The sequence below is a fragment of the Cavia porcellus genome, unplaced genomic scaffold, assembly GCF_034190915.1.
Source record: "Cavia porcellus strain 051 isolate PalLab524CR breed Dunkin Hartley unplaced genomic scaffold, mCavPor4.1 scaffold_11, whole genome shotgun sequence".
Taxonomy (NCBI): domain Eukaryota; kingdom Metazoa; phylum Chordata; class Mammalia; order Rodentia; family Caviidae; genus Cavia; species Cavia porcellus.
Genome location: NW_026947494.1, coordinates 63,456,001 through 63,481,651, shown reverse-complemented (window position 1 = coordinate 63,481,651; position 25,651 = coordinate 63,456,001). Strand labels below are relative to the sequence as shown.

Below are 25,651 nucleotides of genomic sequence, written 5' to 3'. Positions count from 1 at the left end.
CCAGTCCTTCAGAGTTTTGGAAGATAGATGACCTCAGGCTTCCATCCACTGGGTGGGTCTGGGCTTCCCTTCAGAGGCTGAGGTTCTGCCCAGCCCAACCCCAGGACACTAAGGCATGCAAGCTTCCCAGAGACATAGATGCACAGGGCAAAGGTGCACTCCACTCCCTCCTCTCTGCCTGTGGTGTGGGTTTTGTTGGATTCACTGTTGCATCAGAAGGTGGAAGGAGGGGTGCAAGGGAAGGGCCCAGGAGCTCATGCTCTTGGGTCTCCCCGTCTCACCTCATCTCTTAGGGCTTCTTCAGAGCTGGGCACTATGGAAGTAAAGCAGAGACTGACAGGGAGAACACCCCTACTTTACAGTCTCTAAAACAATTACAGGCAACTCACCTTTGCCATTCCTGTCTAACATGGACCCAGGGAAACTTCCAGAAGCCAGAAAAGATGCCAAGCCAAGCCTGGTGCTGTGGGACTCAGCTTGGCTGCAGAAGCTTGAAAGCTGGACACCCGCGCCAGTCCTCCTTGCTCCCTTGTGAACCTCATTTCCTTCCGGCCTGGAGTTGGGCTCCTGGCTTCTCTCCTCACCCCAGACAGGGGTGGACTGAGGAACCAGCTCTGGGCTCATTAAGGATGTATCTGACCTGAGCCCCTCTGAGGATTTGGTAGGAGAAACCAAATACTCAACAGAAGAAGGGGAAATGGGCTGTAAGTTAGTGCACTAAAATTGTGAGGCTGTTCTGTTTTCTGGTGTGGGGCTATTCCAGCCAGCAGCACAGACACTGCACCGAGGAACCCCTCATTCCCTGTGTCTGACAGTTGGCACAAGCTTCTTATTTCAGAAGCTGTGTCTGGCAAGCAGTGATGCGGTGACAACTGACAGTGGAAAGAGGTGTGTGTACCACCTTACCAGCTGTATCTGAAAAGCTCGTATGCTCAGGTCTAAGGTGGTATGTGGGCCTGTCTGGAATAGCCCAGTACAGTCATATTCAATGTAGGCTCATCCGGAGGCTGCATCGGTGGGCTTCACTGTGACCTTCAAGTAGGACCACAGTCTAGAGACCAGGCACCTCCGCACATTCCTCTGGGACCTGGCGTACTGTCAGCTGAAGGCCACCGAGTGGCAGAGGCTGGCGCACTCTTGGGACTTCACAGATGACCAGATCAGAGCCATCGAGGAGCAGTGGACAGGTGTGTATGGCCTGGGGGTGTCCCTCCTGGACCTTTCTGGTGCTCACAGCAAGCAGGAGAGCCCAGGGGCCTCGGCCTGGGAACAGTTAGTATAGGTCCACAAAGGGATTGGGAACATTGCAGAAAGCTAACACTCCCTGGAGTCTGAAGTGAGCTGAAGTTTGCAGAGGATGAGTACATCCATTGAGAGGTACTGAAAAGGTGGCCTCTGGCCTACAAAGAACTAAAGTTTCTGACTGAGTGGGCACCAGGGAGGCAATTGTAGGGGACGGGAGAAATTAGCCTGGCTTCCCAGTAGGCATAAGCCAGCAGCATGCCTACTGGGAAGCCAGGCTAATTTCTCCCGTCCCCTACAATTGCCCTGGGGTAAATGGACTTGATCTGCAGTCAAAAGGCTCATTATTTAGGTCTCTACTCCAGGAGGGATCCCTTCTACCAGGTCAAGGGGGAAGAGGGTCTTGGAGGATGTGGCCTATCCCATGAGAGACAATGGGGTGCAGAGGAATCTGGGGGGAAGATGACTCCGAGTTATCATGGCTGGCCTCCAGCTGGCAGAATTAGGGAGGCATCTGGGTTCCTTAGTTGTTTTTGTTTTTTGTGATGCTGTGGTTTGAACTCTGGACCATATTCATGGTAGGCAAGTGCTCTACCACTGAACTACATTCCTAGCCCTATTTTATTTTTTATTTTGTCAACACGGGGTGTTGCCAGGTTCTTTAGGCCAGGCTTGAACTTGCCATCTTCCTGCCTCAGCTTCCCAAGTAGCTGGATTACAGTCATGCACTGCCACTGAGCTTGGCTAGCTTTGCTCCTTTAAGATTTGTCGGAAACCTAAGAAACCTAAAGTTTTCGTTAATCCATTCATTAGCTTTAAAACCCTTTTGTTGGCCAAGCTTTCTATTCAGAGCAGTCCCCTCCTGGGGCCAATGTGGCTTCAGGAAGGTTGATTTGCATTTTGTCCCACAATTAGATGGCAGAACCGCAGCTCCATGCACCCAGGCTGCTTCCGTGTGCAATGCAGGCAAACTGCAAACCTCTTACAGTTCATGGAAAGACACAGTTTCACGTGAACACATGGAGCACAGCGTACTGAGCACATGCCATGCTGGCTGGTTTCTGCCAGTTTATTAAGATTTTCTTTTGTAGCTAATTACAGATATAATATTATGTACTCTTCAGGAAACCTGAGATGCCTTTGGGAAAATAAGGTAAGGGGCAGTTCAGTTCTGTCTTTCTGGAGTAGCCTGGGGGTGCAGCTCAGAGGTGGAGCACTTAGCCAGCATAACCAAGGCCCTGGTGCAGTCTCCAATACTGCAAAAGACAAGGAAACCTCAGAACTTTGTGAGGTGCCAAGGAGAGACCTCCACCACATCATCTGTAAGCCATGAGCATCCTTGATGCAGATCATAAGTGTTGGCAGAGGCAAACGCAATCCAATTCTAGCAGTTTGTGGGCACTGAAGAAAAATTACTGTATTTCCAAAAATAAGACCAGATCTTACATTAATTTTTGCTCCAAAAGATGCAGTAAGAATTATTTTCAGGAGATGGCTTATTTTGTCATGTATGGTGATACATTTATCACATACAATAATCTATATTCATTTATTCATGTATGAAAATTATATTTATTCATGTATAAGAATCCATATTTATTCAAATCCTGTCACCCTCCTCTGGAATATCATCATGACTCTCCAGACCCCGGATTCCGCCTGCGTTTCTTGCCACTCCACTTCCTGTGGAGCCATTGGTCCCACTTGTTGGTGGCAGCAGCAGCGCTCTCTTAGACGAGCACTTCCTGTCCGTGCAGCTTAATTTAATACATTAAAGAAGTGTTAACAGAAGACTCGGGATGTGGAGTGGCAACAGACACGGGGACGGTGAGAATGCCCATCCAGAATGCCCATGTCGCTTGCATGGTGTGTGCCTGTAATCCCAGCATGTGTGGAGGCTGAAGCAGGAGACTGCTGCAAGTTTGCGGACAGCCTAGGCCCGATAGTGAGTTCAAACCTGGACTATTCAGTGAGATCCTGGCTCTACACCTGCACCCCTCGAAAAAAGAATGATGGTCCACACAAGTGACAAAAATTTGCAAGCACCAAAATTCAGAAAACATATTTATTTCAAGAATGCATTCAGTATGTCCATTACAACGCAAGGCGCAGTGAACTATGAAGAGTCATGTTAGACACAGTCTGTGCGGCATCCAGGGTGTGTGTTGTGTGCCGTGTCTGTACCTGGTCAGTCAGTCTCGAGTTCATCATTTACTCAGGTGTTTATGTCTCCTCCAGAGGCGCCCGCTGTGTGTATACAAATCATTAAAATTTATTTTATCATGTCAGTGTTAATGCCAGAATTGTTTATATTTAAATATATATGAATATTTTATATTTCAATACATCTATTGTGTTGTGATAGACATGCTGAATGTGGCAATCTGGCTGATGATTTTAACTATGGCTTGTTTTGGGGGTTAGGCTTATATGACGAACATCTTGAAATGTCATGGTAGGTCTTATTTTCCAGTTAGGTCTTATTTTGGAGGGAAATGTGGTGGTTTGTTGACATTGAGAAGGAGCAGAATATTTGCCCTTGCTGGAAAGTGCACTCTTCTTGCATGCAAAGTCCTCTCCCTAGACTCTTGTCCCTCCAACCCTGAGCAGCTCACTTCCTACCAGGCCTCAGAGCTCAGGCCATCCCGCTGCCTGTTTCTGCCAACGGTCCTGTCCTGTGTTTGTCACTGTGGACTCTAGTGGGAGTGACAGTGGCCGCCCTGCTCCCTGTCCTGACGCTTCCTTCAGCGTCTTTCAGGGCCAGGTATCTGGATGTTTGCTCAATGACCTGACCAGGGAGTGCAGACTCGCATAGAAGTGGCTTAGTGGCTTCCTTGGATGCCCAGGCCTGCTGTGCAAGGGTGTGATTTACGGATCCCCTGCAGTGGCAGCCCGAGGGAGCTGGACACACACGCGCGCGCGCGCGCGCGCGCGCACACACACACACACACACACACACACACACACACACACACGGCGCTGGCTCCAGACCACTGAATCGGGAGCTGCATGTTAGTGAGGTGCCCGCTGAACCAGGTGCTTTGAGTCTGTAGTGTAGCTTGCGCTTTGCAGAAGAGCTCCGCGCCTCTCTCAGGTTGTGCTCATTGCCCAGGGCACCAGCATGAGGTTCACCTTGCGTCTCCTGTGCCTGTAGGAAAGAACAGCTTCCACGAGCACGGCCACAGGGCGCTGCTCATCTGGCTGCACGGGCCCTGATGACCCAGCCAGACCCGGACCGACATCTGTATATGGAGCTGGTGCGCGCAGGCTTCTCGGGCCTGGCTGGTGAGTCGCTGCCTCACAGGACAGGAGCTCCTCCTTTGTGGTCCCAACGGTGACAGTGGCGAAGCTGCAGGGCTCCAGCCCTGTTAGCAGCACCCCTTCCCTCCAGCTGTGGCAGAGGCATTCCTTCAGTGGGCGAGCTAGGTGACACGTTTTTGTTTTTTGTTGTTTTGAGACAGGGGGGTCCCCATACAGTTCAGGCTGGCCTTGAACTCACTTTGTAGCCCAGGATGGCCTCGAACTCGAAGTGATCCTCCTGCCTCAGCCTGCTAAGTACAGGAATTACAGGCGTGTGCCACCACACCTGGCTCCCTTCACGTTTTCGCCAGGCGGTATGTGCTGTCTGCCCCTACTGGGCCTTGGGAACACCGTGGGGGATTCCGTGTCTGTCACGTGGGGTGGGGAGGTGCGGTGGGTGGGAAGGCTGAGCCGCCTACTGTGGCAAGGGCTGCGGTGGACAGTAAGGATGCCCGCTCGGCACGCCTGAACTGCCCTGGGACTAGGTACCACAAGCTGGTAGATCTGAAAATGTTACCTGCAGGTGAAGCAGCAAAGGCCAGACGGGCTGTTAGTTTGCCCGCTGAGGTTGCTAACAATCGCTCTGCCTAAAGCACTGATCGCACTGTCAGGAAGGTTCTCTGACAACCTACTGAGTGAGGGGGCCTCCCAGTCCCGCGGAGCACCACCGCGCAGGTGGGGTCTGGGCAGCTCCGCTGTGTCCACCATGGGTCCGGCTGGAGTCGGAAACTTCGGCTCGGCCACGGGGCAGTCTCCACCTCCGCGCCGAGGAGCAGGGACTGGACCCTCGGCCCGCTGCTTCCGCGAGGAGATCAAGACGTCTGTGTTCAGTGATGTGTAGGGTTAGGTGAGCTCCCGAGCCTGGCAGACACACGGCAAGACCTCCAAATGGCAGCTAATCAATAACGTAATCTTACGTTTTCCAGAAAAGATTCGTCAAGTCAGAAGCAAAGCTGGCACAAGCTCCAGGAAATGTGCAACTTCATAAATGCCTAAAGAAATTGTATTTTTTTCCCCTTGGATTTTTTTTTTTTTTTTTTTTTGCGGGGGGCTATGTAGCGGCTGGGCTTGAATTTGTAGCGATCCTCTTGCCTCGGCCTCCGAAGTGCTGGGGTTACAGGTGTGTGCCACCACACCTAGCTCCTCAGAGTTTTCATTTTCGGTACTGTGATAGAACCCAGGGCCTCTTCATTGAGCAGTATCTCCAGCTATGCCTCCCAAAGCAGTTTGAATTTATGGTCCGGCTGTCTCAGCTTCCCAGAGTGCTGGGGTTATAGGCACGCAGTTATATCCACATATTTACTTTTTTTACTCAGCACTTTTGGTTCTTTTAAATGCAGGTCCTTACTGCCACACATGTCCTCCAGAAGTGTCGATTTTCCTCTAACCCCTGAGATGGCAGGAAAGGCGCTCTACAGAGAATGAAGGGTTAACAGTACGATACTTCCAGCTGCCACAGTTACATGTTTTTTTGCTTAAGGGAAGTTACATGTTGACTTTCCTATTTCTGCCACTTGTTACAACACACATGACAGCATAATCCAGGAGGATTTTGTAGGTCTTGTTTAAAACAACTGCCTGTGGGAACAGAGGTTTTGGGATGTATGGTTTGAAACTGGTTTTGTAGCTTGCTAGGTGTGACCTGTGGGCATGTTAATATTATTTAAATTCTTAGGTCTTGTTTCCTTCTCTATTAATCAGGGTAATGTCTGTGCCTTAGGGTGGGGTGGGGGTCCCGTGGGACACCTGACTTCATGCCCCTACTGTGGAAATCATGAACTGGGGTCTCTTCCTCAGCAGGAGAAACCAGCTTGCAAATTTAGCCATTAGCAGCTTTAAACCTCATGTAAGTGTGACAGTGCGACATACTACTTAGAAAAGACAAGCAGTGAGTGTATCTACAAATTTCTTTCATCTCTTGATGTAATTACAGGCAATTTTTAAAATTTTCTTTGTATCCTTTGGTTATCCCAATTTTTTCTGCAGTGAACGTGCAGGATTTCTGTAATGTTAAGGAAGTTGTGAAGTAAATGTGAAATCAAGTAGCATTTGTGTCACTTTCTGTGCACCGACTCATACTTCATGGCTCCCCATTCCTGAAGTCTGGGTCTAAAATGACAAGGCTGGTAGGAAAATCCTGAGCAGTTTCAGTCCAGCATTATTATCCTGAATTTATAGTTCACATCATTGTCATACCGATTGTCTCAGTGCTAGCAATGTATAAAGCAGGAAATGTATTCACATTATTCCAAAGAGTTTTAAAAGATATTGAGTAGGGGCTGGGGATTTAGCTCTGTGGCATAAGTGCCTGCCTTGCAAGCGTGCAGTTGTGAGTTCGATCCCCGGTACTGATAAAAAAAATAAATAAATAAAATAAAAGGTATTGAGTGAAAAATCTAGCCTCCCTCTATTCTTCGGCATGGCCAGTTTTTGCTGATCATGCTAACTCCACTTCGAAAGTTGAGTAATAAATCTCTTTATATACAAATACATGGTCTTTTAAATTTTTATTTTAAAATTTTATTTTTGATCTTTTAAAACTATTATATAGTCTAAGTTGGCTTTGAACTCATGGTGATCCTCCTTCCTCAGCCTCCCAGTACTGGGATTACGAATGTGCACTACCACGCATGGCTATAAGACATGTTCTTGCTGGTAAAAGTGTTCTAACTGTTGAATTTGTTACCTTAGATCCATATTATTTGATGCTTTCAACATATAATATTTCTAGAGCTTAAAAACTATAAAAATGCTTCTAATAGTCTTCATTATAATACTGTTTGCTTTAAGTTTGTCCACATGGTCTTGGCTTGGACACTGAAAAACATCCTAGTCACAGCCCCTGGCTTATGAGTATCACTTTGTTTCAGGAGTTTAAATCCAGGTCTGGAGTGGAGGAGTCAGGGTATGGTCTGGAGAGGGAGATCCCATGAAGGCAGGATGAAGCGGGCCATCACAGGTTCCTCCGAGTCACTGTTTGGCCTGTGGTGTGCTTGCTACAGACAGGATAGACCAGCAGTCTGGGGTCGGTTCACACAGCAAGGACCAGGCTGGAGAATGGGTCTGTGAGCACAGGGTGTCACTGGGCAGCGGTGGGCAGGACAGGGGATGCTGCCACAGGCAGGGCAAGGCCAGCACCCTGAACAATGTAAGAGGCACCTCAGGTTTCTTAAGAAACAGGCCTGCTGCTTCCAAGACTTAGAAAAGGTCTTGATCACATTGACTTGCTGATATCCTATTACCAGTGTGAGCAGCAAAAAAGATTTCTTCAATTCAGCTCCAGCACAGAATGATACCCTGTTTAAGTCGGGAGAGACTTCAGGTCAGTAAGCCCACCCCTCTCTGTTCTAGGAACCTAGCCAGGTTCTTTGGAATGGTTCTGTTTGGGAGGCAGGGCGTCCTTGTGCATTTCTGGCAGTACCTGACCGCTATGCCTAATCTACTTACTTTCAGGTACTGTGTAAGCACAATGTGAATCAGGTAGGGTCGGCAGGCTGTGCTCTTACTCAGGATGAGGAGCCCGAGGTTCAGGGGGTCTGGCTGGGAGGAGTCGGCCGAGACTAAATGCACTGACAAGGCAGGCCTCTGTCTGCCCATCAGCACTGCCTGGAGGTGTCCTCATCCCTGTTGGCAGTCACCGCACAGCCTCTGCTCAGGCTTCAGGCCTCGGTGTTTCTGTGACCAGGCCGCACAGGACACGTCTGCACAGGGCGTGCACGTACGTTTCAGGACACTTCTGTGCTGCCCTCACGTAAGGCCAGAAAGAGTGTCTGGTGCTGGCATTTCCCTTTATTTTTCATCATTATATAAGAATGACGATAACAAGTCACAAACAGCTGTGATAAAAACATTACAACTATTATTCTTAGTCTTTAGATTTTTAATGTAAAAGTATCTTGGTTTTGGTTTGGTTAGCTTTAACAATGCTTAAAGTAAAATTCCTTCTCAGGTTTTCGAGTAGATTATAGCTAGCTAACATTGGACATGACTTGGCCTTTTAGAAATAATGTACAGGAAACAGGATGTATATACTTTGATGATGATATAATCAATGACAAACTGAACATATTAAAAAGTTTCTTTTTTAATTAAAAAAGTTTTACTTAACTGCTTAAATAAAAATAACATTAAAATAACCTCTACATTTAGTTACAAAGGATGTTACAGTTTGAAACAGTCTCTTACAATTCTGCTAAGATGAACATGACATATCCAGCATGTTCTAACAATATGGAGGTGTTAAAACCTACCGATTTCCAACCCTTGGTGAAACCAGAAGACTTAATGGACTTCACTCTGAATGTATTCACTTTAGTCAACCACTTTTATGGATTGAATGCTGGTGAGAGACTGGGTGTGGGTCGATCTGGTTCCAAGAGACCTGGAAGCTGAGGTATTGCTTTCAGGGTGAATGGTCCGAGGATATTTTGCAGCAGTTGCTTGGGGAATGGTTTGCTGAAAAGATAAAAATGTGCTTAATGATCTCGTAAGATGATTATGCCATCATTTTATCATCATTTAACCGAATACACATTTGTGAAGCATCCAGCAGATACCAGCAATGAGTGAGGTTTAACAGCCATTCAAACAAACAAGATGAAGCCTTTCTCCAAAAGGACCTGAGTGCAGTTGGCCACCCGTGGCGCTCACAATTGAATGTACTGTACTTTGGAGCCATTCCCCAAAAGGACAAGATAGAAAAGGCTTACAGTGGCTAGGCAGAGAAAGGAGCTTTGTAGTGTGAGAGAGACAACCCCCCGGCATCTGCCTCTTGAGCTGAAGAGATGTGCAGCGTCCACTCCTGGAGGACGTGGGAAGGCCCCAGGACCCAGGCTGGTTCTGTTTCAAACCAGAGCAAAGCTGAGGCCTTGTACCTCCCCTGGTTTCCCCAAGAGCAGGCAACTCTTTTATGGTGACACACGAGCAGGTTTTTCCACAAGCCTGGTGCTCCCTTACTACGGATTGCAACTTCCTAAGCAGGGAAATAACTAGATGTCCAGGACACACGCTGAGGGAAGGATGTGCCCATAGCAGGTGCCAGGACACAAGCACTGAAGTGTTAAAGCCAGGGCACATCTGACTCAGTCCGTAAGAGATGCAATCCAAAAATACGGTGAATGTTTGAATAAAATATTTTACTATAGTAAACAACAGCGCATTAATCTCCCTCACAAGTTTCCCGAGCTTCAGTTGTGCTGCTTTCTGACACAGTTCTGGAAAGTCTTTTGGGAGTGGTTTTTTTTATTGTTTTGGTATCAGACATCGAACTCACAACCTTGCACTTGCCTCAGTGCTTGTGCCGCTGAGCTAAATCCCGGCCCTTTCGGGAGCGTTTTTAATGGGTGTCGCCATACTCTGAAACGATTCACATGTTTAGGTCAATTTCTATCAAAAACATCAGTGTGCCCACATCCAGCTGTTGACAGGATCTGGTACCACGTGATTTCCAGCTCTTCCTCAAAGCCAAAATGATGTGAAAAGTAAACTTTTTGAATTGATTCAGGACATCAAGGCAGCCATGACAGCATGACTAAGCACACTCACGACAGGACTTCCAGAAGGGCTTCAGAAGGTGGCAAGGACGGTGGGACAGTGTGTTGTAAAAGTGTTATAAGGCGAGTCTTCTGAGGGGGTTGATGTCAATGTGTCTTTTACTGTAATGCATTTAAGAATGTAAGTACTGCACTTTGTGATCAGCCCTGTACACGCTTCATGCACACGTTGGAGTAATGTATGTCAGGCTTTTCTCTCTTATATGCAGTGCAACTTCTACAGCCAGCAGCTGGATGTGTCATCAAGTGCTCAGTCACATGCACACAGAAAAAGAACATGGGATATCTCTAGTCAATTTTACAACACCATGTAAACGCAGGATTATCTCATAACATAAAATCTAAAAACAGAGGCAGAAAGAGAGGAATCCTAAAATAACTCCTCCTTTGCCTCCAAGTTCAGTCTGGCACTGGTGTTTACACCTCTGGTCTCTACTTCAGGTGGGCTTAATTTAAATAATCAACCCAGTCTCCTTGATTTTGTCATCTAGGAACACCTAGTATCCTTAAGGAGAAAAACTTAAAAGTCACACGTTTTTATTAATCCTTTTACGTACTGAGTAGACAGAAATGTTCTGTAATATTGAGGATTTATGAGGATACTGTCTTTTAAAATCAATCCTTGGTTCTCTAGTGCTATGTTCTTGTTACTCTTTTTAGGTTTTACTTTGTGAGGTAACTGTTGATTTCCAGGGTGCTATAAGAAATAAAACAAAGATATTCTACGTTCTTTTTCTAGTAACTTTTAGTAAGTTAACTTTGCTTGTGGTTTTACAGTTTACAAAGTACTTCCATACATCTCTTTAATTTTCACATTATCTTATATAATCCTGAATCCAAAATAGGCGTAGGAGATAAGTATTCTTACCATTTCATTTTACAGATGGCAAAATAGAGGCTGAAACATTTCACTTGATTTGTAAATGTCACAGTCAATGAGGAGCAAACTGAGGCACTAACTCAGGTATTTTTTGCTTATTTCTTCTTTAAATAATATATACCTTTCTATAACAAATTCATAGAACCTAATTTTTTTTAATATGCTGACAATTGTGTTGACAAAAAGAGAACACTTTTTAAAGATGGAGATAAAATGAAAAAAACTATGAACAGCTGGTTTATGAGTGACGGGCTCTGTCTTAAATCATGCATTTTACCATTTGGGGAACCAACACTGATTACTTTTAGTATCAGACCATTTTCCACTGGAAGAAGTGCTATTTCGGAAATCAGTGTTTTGACAGAGGGAAGGCAGGGTGGGCCCCATGTATCGCCCGACTGTACAGAACCATGAGGGCCAGGGTGAGCACCATGCACAGTAGCTGCGGGTCTGGAATTGTCACTGGCGGGTCTGTCAGGCTGCAAACGCTCAGGGAAAATACTTCATCAAATGTAGACTCACCACTGTGACTGGATGATGTTTCTCCACAATGACTGAGCTCATGGGAGGAGAAACGCCCATGATAGCTAAGCTGCTATTAATTCTGTTTTTTGAAGCAAAATCACATCTCCCTGTGATCCGGGCAGTGATTGTTCTCCCAGCTCTCTGCTGTGCTGAGGTCACAACTCTTGGCACATACTAAAACAAACAAGCAAAAACAAATAACCAGTTGGTACCAAACAAATACATTACTTTTGGTAACTCACACAGCACTTCAAATACTTATATATTTAACCAATTTTAATGTGGAAAAACATAAAACTTAAAATAAGACAAAAAGAAAAAGCCAAATGCCCTCAAATACCCAGTAACCTAGTATAAGATTTTAGGAATTTAAGAAAATTAAATTTGAAATGGTGACAGCTTCACAGAAAGTTCAAAGATTGTGTAAGAAGTGTTGTGTAATCTCCCATAACTGAAGTGTAACAGCGACGCTGGGTGACGCTGTGCACATTCCTGTGACTACCGGGCCATCGGGACAGGACAGACCCTGCCTGTGGAGCTTCTTGCGCCATGTGTCCCCTCCCTTCCCCAGCCCCGTCAGCCCATAGCCGATTCATGAGCTTTCATCTTTGGGCATAATTAGCAATATCACTACATAAATTCCTCTTTGTGTCTGCCTTTTTTCTTCTCACTTTATTAATATACCTTTTTCAAGCAATAGTCATGCTGTAATAAGAGGCTTTTCAGTGACCAACCAGTTTGTCTTTCTCAGCTATTTCCCTATTATATATATGATATATTTTTGTGAAGATTCTTTTTTTTCCCCAAAAGCAAATGGTTTTATTATGAAGGCCAGGCCCACTTGGACATCATCTCCAGACACGGAACCACCAAACTGTAACGCTGGGGAGTGGTGGACACCACGCCATGCTGCTGCCCTACTGGAACATGCAGCTCCCGGTAATCTGAACTACAGTGCCGGGAAAGAACTAGAGAGGCAGAGTTAAAATACAGACAGACCATTTATGTGAAGGTGGAGAAAAAAGGGAGAGAGAGAGACAGACAGACAGAGTCAGACAGACACACAGATAGACAGTCAGTTACTCTGGATGAGTAGGGAGTATTTGAAAGGGAAACACACCAACCTTTTTTTGAGTTATTGTTATAGGATATGTTGTAAAAAATGGGATGATCATATCCAAAGGCGCTGACAGCCTTACAGATCTTTTGCTGATGGATGATAAGAAATCAGGAGTAACACATAGGTCTACTCAGTTTTGTTTCTTTTTTCTTTTTCTGGGACAGGCCGGCTTTGTAGCCCAGCCTGGTCTCAAACTCAGAGCAATCTTCTGCCTCGGTCTCCTGGGTGCTGGGATTACAGGCGTGCGCCACCACACCCAGCCTAACTCTTGATCTGCTCCCCATGTTAAAGCCCATTTTTGGTTCTCTACCGAGCTACGTTTACCCACAATGGCTACAGTTGCCTACTGAAAGAAGGAGAGGTGAGCTCTAGGAAGGATGGCCCTGGGAAAGTCAGACTGACAGAAATCTCACATGTTGGGCTGGAGATTTAGCTCAGCGGCATAAGCACCTGCCTTTTAAGTGCGCAGTTGTGAGTTCGATCCCTGGTACCAAAAAAAAAAAAAAAAAAGAAATCTCATGTGTTGAGAGGGCCTGAAGGAAAAGTGCTCAGTGTGGCTCTGCACTTCCTTGGAGTTGGAAAGACTCATAGCTGCACATAAAACTAGCCAGAGATAAAAATGAAGTGATGCCAGGAACAAAAGTCATACTGTAAAGGGAACACTGTCTTGGTACACATTCATGGCTTAGCTATGTGTACACAGTCATCACAAATACCCATCTACTTGGAATGGCTGTATCTAAATATTTATATACAATGTAGGTGTGGGGAGAGACGCTGGGAGGTGACATCATAAGGCCGATGCTTTCATCCACCCAGGAAATCTACAGACACATTATACAGCAGCAAATGTGGCAGTAATGACATGACCATCTTCACTAAGAAAAGATGATAAACAGAACACACAGCTCACAGAGTTTAGAAAGAAAGACTTACAATACTGTTTCTCCCTATAATTCTTATAGAAATTACTTGCCTTTATAAACTAACAACTTTTGGATCTTATGAATCCAAGAAATCAAATGTCAGGCTTTAAAATATTTACAGATGTCTTCATGGACTAAACTCATGTTTCTGACTGAGGAAAGCTTTCTGATTTTTTTTATTATAAAGCTAAATACAAAGAAGATTTTATAATTAATGAAGTTTTTGTTTGCTTTTGTTTTGTGGGCAATGGGGATTGAACCCAGAGCCTTACACATATTCTATTTTCCTCAGCCCCTAATGAAGATTCTTTAAAACTGTTTTGAAATACAAAATTAATGGCTGACAAAAAAATTCTTTGCTAGCGATTGAAACCTGAAGCACACCTGGGCCTGTGCCCTCATCCTGCTTAGCCACCAGCAGGTCCTTTACATCCCCTTCCAAGCCACTCTTCTGGGGGAGTCATGCGGACGGCCAGTGTGGGGCCACTGTGGGTGGCAAAACATCCACTCAGCATGGGCCCGCAGCCCAGCTGAGAGCTGCTTTAGATGCTTCAGTAAGGAGAAAATATACACTGCCATGAAAAAGAACTTTAAAAAAAACCTCATTTGAACTGAACAGAAGCTGTCTTAAATGGGACTTGTGTATTTACCAAGTCAGCTGCTTACTGTCAGAGCGTTTATTACCTGTACTTGCTAATAATACTTATGCAATATAGCCAAAATTGTGTAAGCTCACAACAGTTATTTAAAAAAAAAATCACTATGCACATTTTAGTAATATATGAGATGTTATGGGGAAAATTCCTGCTAATGGGAAGAAGGAAAAAATATCTAACAGGTTTTTATAATCAGGTAGCTTGGCAAGCTTTATTCATGCTATACTTTACTGAAACCAACTCTCGGAAACAGCAAATACATCAAGGGTGGCTGCCCATCAAAAATGGCAAGTTGATGTACATGTTTTAGGGTAAAATAGTAAGGATATGTACACCATTTAAAACATCATTCTTTGTTTTAGCTGAAGTTTTGGGCAAATGACCACTTACTGGTGCCAATTGTGTTACAGCTCATTAAATTTATCAGCGTACTAGGCTTTGAAGATTCTAGCATTTTCCCAATTTCTCTTGGTAGCCGTATCAACATAAACAACAAAATCACAAGGAATGGAAAACGTTTGACTGCTCGTAGGAACACGTGACATATTAAAAACCTCCTTATTCGCATCTTAGTAGATGAAAGGGAGATAACATGCATTTGGGTGGGAAAACAGAACTCTGAGGTCAGTGTCAAAAGTGGAATTCTGACTCTAACAGTTACTAATTGTAACTGTCCATAAGCAAGTTACTCTAAGCCTCAATCACTTCATTTGTGAAATCTAGGAAGCATTACCAACTGCATAATGATACCTTATCACATTTCATTCTGGTAAGGAGAAAAACTAGAAAAGAAGTCATACTAACTAGCTAGTTCTATTACGGAGCTTTAAAATCCAATTGAAACTCTCTCTCACAATATTCTAGTTAGAAAGAAAGAGCACTACGCCACCTATCGTTCATCCTTGGGAGCTGCAGCGTATTTGCCCACACACCTGCCTAACCTATTTTTTTTGAAAAATGTCTTCCACCATGAAATTCTGACATTTTCTTTAACATACTGAGGGTAAGAAAAGAAAAGAATTTTACAGATGATTATATTATTTAATTAGCATAGCAGCCTACACTCCAGTTATTTTCAATTCTCTGAACTTTCTGCACATACTTCTTTTAGCTACTAGAAATAACAAGGAAGAAAGTTCTAAATGTTCATAGAAGCCTTTGTGATTACAAAGAAGATAAACATAACGAGGTTGGGTCACAAATCTTACCTTCCCTCTTCCCTACAATGACTGGCTTCACACTAAGCCGACTAATGAATGTTTGTTCTTTTGTTATTATAGTTCTTTTAAAAAACAACGCAAGGCATATTTGAGGTGAACTCGTGTGTTTTAATTATAAGAAAATTAGCATTATACTTACAGAGAGATTAACTTGTGATTCTTCTTTCTCTAGCCCTAGAGGCTGCACTCACATGGAGGAAATTGAGCAACTGTTTTTGAAGAGGTGGGTGGTGTGTGGGGAAGTGTGTGGATGGGGCATGGCTGTATATACTGCTTTAAAAAAATTTTTAATTGTTAATTAATTACTTTTTTGGTATTGGGGACTGAACTCACAACCCTGCGCTTGTCAGGCAGGCACTTAGGCCACTAAGCTAAATCCCTGAGGTTTTTGTTTTTTGAGACAGGCTCTCAGGCTGGCTTTGAACTCACTTTGTAGCCCAGGTTGACTTCAAACTCTGCAGTTCTGCCTCAGCCTCCCAAGTGTTGGGATTACAGCTTATGCCACCGCTCCAGGCCACCACTGTTTTCCATGCTTCAAAGAATTCAAAATTACTTCAGGTAGTCAACTTATTTTAAAAAGTTGGCAATAAAAAGGGTGTTGAGCTAGCACTCATTCTTTTCCCTCTGCATATTCAGGTTTACATACAAATGCAGTTATATTGCTATAGTTATATTTTAAGAAGGAAATTCTGAGAAATTTCAGCTGTGTGTATTATCTGCATATGTGTCATGAATGGCAAACCAGAAATTTAAATACACACTGAGATCAAAGCTATAGTATAATACTTCAAAAGTGTAATCATGGAAAATAAACACAGCTGAACATGTGTTAGGGTCTTATTTCTAAATCAAGACTCTCCCACACATTCACATTTCACATTTCTCTTTCTTTAAAAACTTTTTATCGGTACTAGGAATCGAACTCATGACCACACACTTGCAAGGCAGGTGCTTATGCCACTGAGCTAAATCCCCAGCCATTCACATTTCTCTTACTGGCCATGTATATATATAACACACATATTTCAGGTCCAGAAAAAACATGATAAATAGCAAGTCTCAACATATTTTTCTCCTAAGTTAATAGCACTTAAAGGGCAGAAACTGGTGTCAGCTAGCAGCCTACGGATGAGCAGACATCATTGATATAGATGCTGCCCAGGGCCCTGGAGCACCTAAGGTGGCTTTAGCTGTCATCTTTCCTCCAATGTTAGTGGTCAGGAATTGGGAGAATCCCCGACAGAGCTGTATGACACTCCGTGCCTTTGTGCCCGAGCCCTGCCAGAGCAGGCAGGAAGGCCACAGAGTCCTGACAAGCCCACAGAAGCGAGCCTGACAAGCTGGGCTGTGCGAGTTCCTTGTCCCATCCCCTCCAGAGAAACACTGAGAACCACCTGTCAACAGCCCGAGGCCGGGTGCCAGTGAGGGTACGCTTTGTCTAGAGCTCGGTGCATTTCCATTCCAGATGCTTTCCACACATGCGCATGCGCACACACTCACCCTGTGCAGTACCCTGTCCCACGCTCGGTGACGCCAGGGAAAGCTCCTTGTGTCCTCATTCAGTTATGAACTGATAGTTACAACCTCGCCAAAGTGGAGCCACCAGAGCAGTGTCAGCGTGTACATCAAACCCAGGAAGAGGGAGGCAGCTGGCTGAATGGCAAGCATGCAGTTGGAGATCTCTTAACCTCCTAGGTCTTTGAAGACACCAGCTAATTTGCTTCAAAGGAAGAAGTCTATCCTCAATTCGTACTCATATCTAGTTTTCTAAGTTTTTGAAACATGTTAGTGAAAAGTTCTTTATTTTTGTTTATTGCAGCTGTGATAGCACTTCGGAGGTTAGTTTCTCATTACAGATTCATGTTTTAACCGCTTTGTGCACTGAATGTCTTCTGTGGGTTGGCCTAACCACCATGCAGGTATCTTTTTCCACGGAAAACTATTCTGAATTAAAAATAGACAACAGGACTCGAGACATGGCAAAAAGGTGTTGCCTGCCATCCCGTGGCCGTGAGTTGGATCCCTGTTCCACACACGCACAAAAATCAACAAACACCCCCACCACAAAACATCCCATTTACAGACTGGGGTCTGGACTCTTTATAGCACAGCAGTGGCCACAAAGCATACTCACCACTTCCTCAGACACAGCAGCAGCCGCGGTCCCGAGGCCGAGGGTGGAAGTTGGAAGGTGGGCACTCCCAGAGGGCGCGGATGCAGTCCCCGCGGATGTCACGGAGGTGGCGGAGGGCACCGCAGTGGTGCTGGCTGCCCCTGAGGGCGGAGAGGGCAGCAGCTGAGCCGCGAAGGCCGAGGGGTCCAGGTGGACGGTGCGTTCTCTTCCTTGAACACCAGGGCCGCACTCTTCCTTTTTATTGTTAGTGAAATCAGTCCCTATAAATCACAACTTCAGCTCATTAAAATGCTCCCCAGTCAAGATTCTTCTTCCCCAGTAAAAATCTATACCGGTTCCAATATGAGCCTAACAAAAATGTAGATGCTTGTTGTTCAGTGGAGTCCACTCTGCCTTCGGTTAATGCAGTTTCTCATACTAACCAGTTAATGTCACCATTAACCACCAAAGACTTCAGACACTTACTTCAATGTGAAAAAGTAACGCCTTACTCTTATATAAAAGATAAAAACAATTAGCTGTGTATCTGGAACCTCAGCTAAGGGCACCACATCACAGTGATGGTGACACACAGGGGTGCCCAGAGCCTGTGCACCTGGGTCCTTTTGACTTCTTACTGTTCTCCTGGTGAATGGCCATGTATTTGAAGCTTTGGAACTATTTCCTAGTATCACCATACCCCCTTCTTATTTCTATCTATTGTTATAAGCCTAGCTTGACTTTCAGCAAAGAGTAAGAAAACAAGGCACTGTAACCATCATTACTTTTGACACTGTAAAAGAAATGAGTTCTTAAAACTTTTTTACTTTTTATTTATTGTTTTGAACTGTAGTGTCACTATGTTGCCCAGGCTGGTTTTGACTTGTTGGGTCATGTGATCCTCCTGCTTCAGCCTCCCAAGTAGCTGAGACTACAAGAATGTAACACCATGCCAGGCAAGAAATGTGTTCTTGGGCTGGAATGCAGCTTCATGGTAGAGTACAGCTGAGGCCCTGGTTTTGTTTTTTGGTTTTTTTTTTTAAGAGTAGGAAAAGTTCATTGGGGAATTGAAATAGCTCCTGAGAGACATGAGGGGTCTGGCATGAGACGCCACCGAGAGCCTTTGTCAGGAGTATTTGTACAGCAAAGTCACAATGTGAGTACAGTGTGGGTCAAATTATAATCAATTTATAGGATTACAAGTACAAAGCTGCTTAATAATACTGATCCAATAGGTAAGTGAGGTATGTAACAAGGATACATGGCTGGTGTCATTAACCTTGGCTTATCTATGACTTCTAAAACAACCATTTTGGGACGGCATGGGTCCAAGTGCTCTGTATACCTGCCTGGGTATCTGATATATATCTGGGCTCCATGGATTGGGTGGTACTGATTACAGTAGAGTCTCAAGTTTTGCTTATTCTTTAGGGAAGTATGTTAAGTCACAGGCCCTAGGTTTAATGTCCAGCACCCCCTGCGCTCCAAAAGCTTCTTTTATTAGACTATATAAGTCAAAAATAAAGAGCACATCTGTGCATTTAACTGATTGTAGAGACACTTCACACAGCAACTTTCTGTCCTAGCATTAGTATAACCTTGGTTTAAGGATTGAATGGAGTCTGGTATGGTAGCACATGCCCTGGGGATGCTGAAGTCAGAGGGATTGCAAGTTTGAGTCCAGACTGGGCAATGTACCAAGACATCATCTCAAAATTAAAATTCTCAAAGGGCTAGGGATGGAGCTCAGCTCCAAGACAAAGGAGTAAATGGTGTTGGTTTCCAGAAGCAAGGACTGAGGAGTTCTTCTATTTTAGATTTATGTCTCCCTCTGCATTAGAATGTGGTGAGTTTCTGCTTAAGACTCAGGCTCTCTGGTACCAAACAGCAGTAAGAGGGCCTGCAAATTCAATGAGATATTTCACAACACTGAAAGAAGACATTATTTTTAAGTGGTTTTCTGTGTTGTCTTTTCATGCAGAAATTTGGGCTTATGCATTAATTCTTTTCTTAAACTATTTGATACAACACAGTCATAGTTACCTTGCTAACAAAGTTTGATGGTTACAGTGCCTAGACCCTTTGACATCTTCTGATGAAAGGGACTGATTCAATAGAAAATAGCACCACTTTTAATGTGAAGACAAAATAACATATACACACAGGGTTTTAACATTTTTTGATGGAATGCAATGTCTGGCTTTTGGTGGTGGCAGACATTACCACTACAGGACCAATACAGAGTCAGGTCTGGCCATGGCATTCTGTGGGAGAAAGACAGGTGACCCATTTTCGATATGGAGGGCTCATTCATGAGTTTTCTGTTCATGAGAAAACTGGTAGGTTTAACAGCAATTATTACCACTTTAATGGGTTACTGCTTTTCACAGTTATAAAGTATTTTTCTACTGTGCCTAAAATTACTTGAAAAATTGGCAGATATCATTTTAAAGTCTTTTTAATTGCCAAATTCTGCCTTTTTCATAAAAATCTGATTGATAATCCACAAGATTTGAGATTAACACACAACATGAGGCTCATTGGAGACCACAGACAACTGAGAACTGGGACAAACAAAAACAAACAACTATTTGATAGGGCTGGTATATTAAGGTACCTTGCATTATTTGAAAGTGCATTATAAAAAACAATTGTTTTAATGGGAGTAAGGGGGCCAGAAATAATTATTTTTCCTATAAGAATTTAAAAATTACAACAGCTGTCAACACAATGTTATAAAATCTAAATACCATGAAGCATGGCCAGCATTAGATTACATTAGCTTTTGCCTTTGGTAGTTCCACCAACATTATAGTGGTATACACTTCATAATTTTTGCCCTCTTTATCACTCATTGTTATGATAAACAATGCCTCAAGTCACTTAAAACAGTTAGGTTCTCAGAGACTGCATTGGCTATCTATGACAGAAGACTTCAGAGAAAGTCTTTTTTTTTAAATTTTATTTATTTTTTTATCGGTACCAGGGATCGAACTCACGACCGCCTGCTTGCAAGGCAGGTGCTTATGCCGCTGAGCTAAATCCCCAGCCCCTAGAGACAAAGTCTTAAAAGGAATAAAATGAACCATCCTCTGTAAGTGTCAGAATACATTTTCTTCCTATAAATCTTGCTGTGCATATTGGCCCGTAGGAGACATATCTGTATTTGAATTTAAAGTTTAATCTGGTAAACTTACTAAGACAGTAAAATAATTCTAAGTAATTTCATTGCCTTCTTAGGTGAAAGTTTTTTTTTTTTTTTTTAATAATTGAATGTCATTAGTTCTAGTAGGGATTTGTCGCCTATAAAATTCAGTATCTCTTCCAAATAGACAAATCCTCAATTCAGTATATCCACCTGCTGATAATCAGAGCTGAAACAGACTAGCATGTCATTGAGGGCGGAGAGTTGGTTTTTAGTACTGATCTTCAAATAAAAGACTATAATTATAGAAACATGTTCTTATTGGAGAAATCAAATTCTTACTTGAGTACTGGCAAGATAAACAATTCAGTCTTGCAGTTCTACGATTACAAATTTCTAACCTTCATATACGGACCACATACCATGACTACATCTCACAAAACAGTGATGGCGAACCTTTGACACCTTTCAGTGGTAACTAACTGCCTGCTGTGGCACACATGCCATAGATTCACCACCACTGTCACAGAATGATCTGCCCAAACTGTCACCAAAACACACAAGCTTGAAATATTGAATCTCTGCTGGTGCCAAAATATGGGGGCACAACAAGCACAGAGAAGTTATTCACAGGATTGAAATCACTTTAAGGAAACTGTCTCAGGGACAAATAGGCTGAGTCCAAAGAGGACTTCATATGAGGGAACGTGGCAAAGACGATCATGTGTTTGACCTGAGGCTAGGCAGGTGGACTGGAATTATGCTAACAGTTATATCTTATCAGCTATCTGTTAGAGTACAGCTTGTTGTTTAAAGTTCTTTTGCGGATCTCACTGTACAAAGAACCCCTCTGAAGCAGACAAGTGAGGTTTATGTCATCTGCCTTCTCTGGAGAAGGAATCTAAGGCCCTGCTGTACATCGCCACAAAGGTTTCTGGTCATGTGCCCTTCTGAGCCACGCTGACAAAACCACTTCGTGGCTACTCAGACTCTGGCAGTGTAAGAAACATCATGTAGTTCAGGCTGGCCGAACTCACTGTGTAGCTCATGCTGGCCTTGAACTTGCAGTGATCTTCCTGTCTCAGCCCCCAATTGCTGGAGTTACATGCATGAGCCACCACAACTGGCTGAAATGTAGTTAGTTCTAACAGGACTTTTTCTGAAATAAAATTCTTTTATTGACTTCTATAGATAGGCTTTCATTTAGATCTCCCAAAAGTGAGGTCAAGGTCTCTTTTGAATCGGAAGAAAAGCTCTTTCTAAAATGGAAAACCATGAATAGGTAAGATATACTCAGTAAAAAACAAACAGACAAACAAACAAAAAACAAAGCAGTCCGTGGAATTTGGTATTTAGGAAAAAGCAAAAACTAGAAATTTTGTATTTAGAGGCATTAAAATTATTAGTTAAAAGGACCTTAAAATAATGTTCTATATTAAAAGTATTACTTTAACCTGTAGCTTAAATAATTAAAAACTGACAGTTTACCTGATCGGATCTAAGGTAACATAAGTAACTCTGAGCTAATTTGCAGGATAGATTTAAGACTGGATATAACATCATGAAAGTAAACAGCACCTCGAGGAGACATACCTACTGCAGATTAGTATTGTAGACTACTAATCACTCACATTGTCTTACATTCTTTTTTGAAAATAGCAGAGAACCTTGTGTACTAACCTGTATCATTTCTGTTCTGAAACATAGTCATGGCTTCCAGATTTAGTGCACACACCCCCCTCATGAACGCTTTCTTCATGGAATCCTCAAATTGCTCTTTCTCTTGCTGCATTCTCTGAACCTCGGCTTTTGCATTTTCTAAAGCTCCAGATAACTAAAATAAGAATAATTTGGGAAAAAAAAAGAAAAATATTTGGGACAGAGAAAAAGTATCACTGCTAAAAATATCGCCATACTGTGAGGTTATTCTTAAATACTAAAAACAGTTTGCCATATACCTCTTGTGCTATGTAACTTAATCTAGTTGTATCTTATGCCTACTGTCTCCATTAACAATCCATTTTTATCACTAACCATAAAGTCAAGACTCAAGTAGAATTTCACTGAAGATTGTCAGTGTATTTTCTTAATTTTTTGGTCTTTTTGAGATAGGGTTTTGCTATGCAATGCAGGCTGGCCTTGAATTCACTTTGTAAACTAGACTGGTCTGGAACTTATAGCCATCCTCCTGCCTCAGCTTCCTGAGTGCTGGGATAACAAACATGTGCCACCACACCCTGCTTGCTGTCACAAGTGCACTTTTATTATACAAACATATGTCATTTGTACCATAACACTTTTATGTAGGATATTAAACAAAACACATTGATTTACATGAGCCACAGATAATCTTGATCCCTTCAGGAAAAAACAGTTCCTAAAGGTAACAATTAGAGAAGTTTTAGTAGGTGAATGTGAGTTACTAAATTTAAAGTGCAGAGTGGATTCAGGCATAGCCCATTTTCCCCTAGACCAAACCTGCAGGGACTCCATTTCAGCATGTCATCTGAATTGCAGAAAATTATTTGTATTATGAAATGCATTTTTAATATTAAGAATTTAGTGCCATAATAATGAATTTTCCTTTAATATTTATTTTATAAGGGCTACTACATTTTTCAGATGGTTTTAATTACATTTTAGGTCCCAAATATTTTCCCATGGAAACAGTATTAATTTTAAATAATCTCAATTTATGTGTATCTGCTTTATACCAACCTCATGACTATAAATTAACATGAGGACAAAATCTTTTTTAAAAAAAAATTTTTGGCTATATCAACAGCAAAAAGAGAAACCTAATAGTGACCCTACTCGTCTTTCCTATTGCAGAATGGAAAGTGGAATATAAAAGAGAACGTTACCAAAGCAACTTTGGTCTCATAATCATTGGAAATCTGGATGCAGACTTCTTCCGCTCTCGCTTGACAAGCTCGCTCCACCACTTCCTTCCACTGCCTCTGCACGACGGAGCGCCAGCCCTTCCAGACTTTCTTCAGTAATGCTCTCTGGAAGTACTGGTCAGCTAGTTTACCTTCATAAACCTAAATAAAAGTGACAAACAACCTCAAAGCCCAGTGGACCGGTGAATGCATTGGTAGTAATAACAGACATGACGCGGTGCTAAGTGTACACACACGGTCATTCGACCCCCGGGAGCTATGCGGTTCTCTCACTGCAGCTGGGAGGCCAGGCCTAGCAGCAAGAGCCCTGCTGCGGTAACATGTGCGGGAAGGGAAAAGCCAGACCTGCTTCACCCACAGCCTCGTTCCTTCCACCGTGGCTTACCGCAGTTAATCAGGTTAGGGGAAAAACAGAAAACCAAATCAAATTACAACCTTGCCACTTTACCTATACATTTGCATACTGCATAAATATTTAAATAAATATTTATTCTCAATGGTCTTTCAAAGCATGGCATACTCATTTTAAACAACTTGTTTCAACATGAATAAGGTAGATTTTAGCCACTGGGATTAATTACAACATGAGAGCACTAGGAAGCACTTGTGCTAGTTAAGATCTTGAGGGTCAGTGTGTGCCTGGACTGGGAGATGCTGGGAGCTGATTAGATGGGCCAGTGAGGTGCTCATGGTGAATGAACTCTTGGCCGGGAGATTAGCTCACTGGAGGTGTGACCTGCGAAGGTGTGTTCTTATCTGGCCTTTCCCCTTCTGTTCCTGCCTGCTGTGGCTGCATCACAACCCTCTGCCATGGGCATTTCTGCCTCGGAACCAGCTGATCCTGGGTCCAAGCGGAGAGTGAGAGGAAACCTCTTCTCCCTTAACTGTGTCAGTTATTTTTTTTCTAGCATGGAAAGCTGACCAATACAACTTCTTAAGGAGAAATTTTGTTCCATGACAATAGTAACTTTTTCCTACACGTGTACTAATCTCTTGGAAACTAAATGTACAGAAACTACTCCTATACATATGGGTATTGTCTATCCTCTCTCATGTTTTTCTACTTTGATGTTAGTTCACTGTTTTGATATATTGATCCAGTCCTTATTAAACTAAAAGATGTTCAGGTTTAAATTACTCATTTAATTTTTTAAATTCAATTTTTAAATTAAAAAAAAGTCAAATCCGGGCATAGCTTTTTAAATTTTCATGCTAAGGCAAGTCTGTACAACAAACATTCGCAATATTTTATAATGTATGAATACAGGCATATATTATAACGAGGTTGTATGCAGGTGTTTTATTTTTAAGAAAGGGTCTTGCTATGTTGCCAGCTGCCTGTGAACTACTGGACTGAAGCCATTCCCCTGCCTCAGTTTCCTGAGAAGCTTGAACTATAGGTGGATGACAATGCTCTGGCCTGGGTATTTTAAAAGTATAAATAATACATGACATATACGATACACTTAAGATTATAAGTTATTTTTCCATATAAACACACTTGAAGTCAAATTCTAAAGAAGGCTCATTATCAGGGCATTTATGATTCAGGCAGAATCTTTATTAAAACTACAGTGAGGTAGTAAATGTTGTATCATAATATATTTGCCTACAGAATCCAAGGGATTTTTTGCGAAACTATATAAAAATCAAATTCTTCTGCAATAAGAGAAATAACATCATAAATTCATTTTGACTTACTAGAAAACACATCTTTCTTTGGTGTTAACAAGAGTTCTGATAACTGCTCTGTGATAGTTTAGATTAAGAATGCCTCCCCAAATCTCGTGTGTTGAGATGTGGGGATTTTGGAAGGTGACTGAATCACAGTGGGGTACAGCCAACTGACTGTCAGGAGGTAGGGTCTGGCTGCAAAAGCTGCTCACTGGGGTGTGACTGGAAGGACATAGCTCCTTGCCTGGCTCTTTCCTGTTCTGCTTCCTGCCCACCATGACCTGAGCAGCTTTCTTTCACCAAACTCCACCACCACATCCTTCTCACCTTGCAGCGGGCCACCTAGGACTGAATCCTCTAAAACTCACCAGCCCATATAAACATCTCCTTTAAGC

At 43.1% G+C, this 25,651-nt stretch overlaps 2 protein-coding genes and 1 long non-coding RNA gene across 6 annotated transcripts in view; 2 read left to right on the top strand and 1 right to left on the bottom strand.

Moving 5' to 3' along the window:
* Ankdd1b (ankyrin repeat and death domain containing 1B) overlaps positions 1-5,530 on the top strand; it is a 62,653-nt gene extending 57,123 nt beyond the window's left edge. Inside the window, 4 exon segments of the mRNA XM_023564429.2 lie at positions 995-1,187; positions 4,397-4,450; positions 4,453-4,527; positions 5,469-5,530. Of these exon segments, the coding sequence (XP_023420197.2) occupies positions 995-1,187; positions 4,397-4,450; positions 4,453-4,527; positions 5,469-5,530 (384 nt within the window).
* Positions 5,531-8,608: 3,078 nt separating this feature from the next.
* Positions 8,609-25,651, bottom strand: part of Poc5 (POC5 centriolar protein) — a 34,454-nt gene continuing 17,411 nt past the window's right edge. For all 4 annotated transcript variants that reach the window (XM_013151042.3, XM_003461333.5, XM_063258359.1 and 1 more), the window contains exons 8-12: positions 23,544-23,723; positions 22,360-22,513; positions 17,556-17,815; positions 11,497-11,673; positions 8,609-8,997 (exon numbers count right to left, since the gene is read on the bottom strand). In XM_013151042.3, the coding sequence (XP_013006496.1) occupies positions 8,854-8,997; positions 11,497-11,673; positions 17,556-17,815; positions 22,360-22,513; positions 23,544-23,723 (915 nt within the window). In that variant the 3' untranslated portion in view covers positions 8,609-8,853. The remainder of the gene's footprint in view (positions 8,998-11,496; positions 11,674-17,555; positions 17,816-22,359; positions 22,514-23,543; positions 23,724-25,651) is intronic.
* On the top strand, positions 10,644-24,091 carry LOC134478134 (uncharacterized). The gene is made up of 3 exons (XR_010050573.1): positions 10,644-11,058; positions 15,594-15,644; positions 23,512-24,091. It is a non-coding gene; the product is annotated as an uncharacterized LOC134478134 (long non-coding RNA).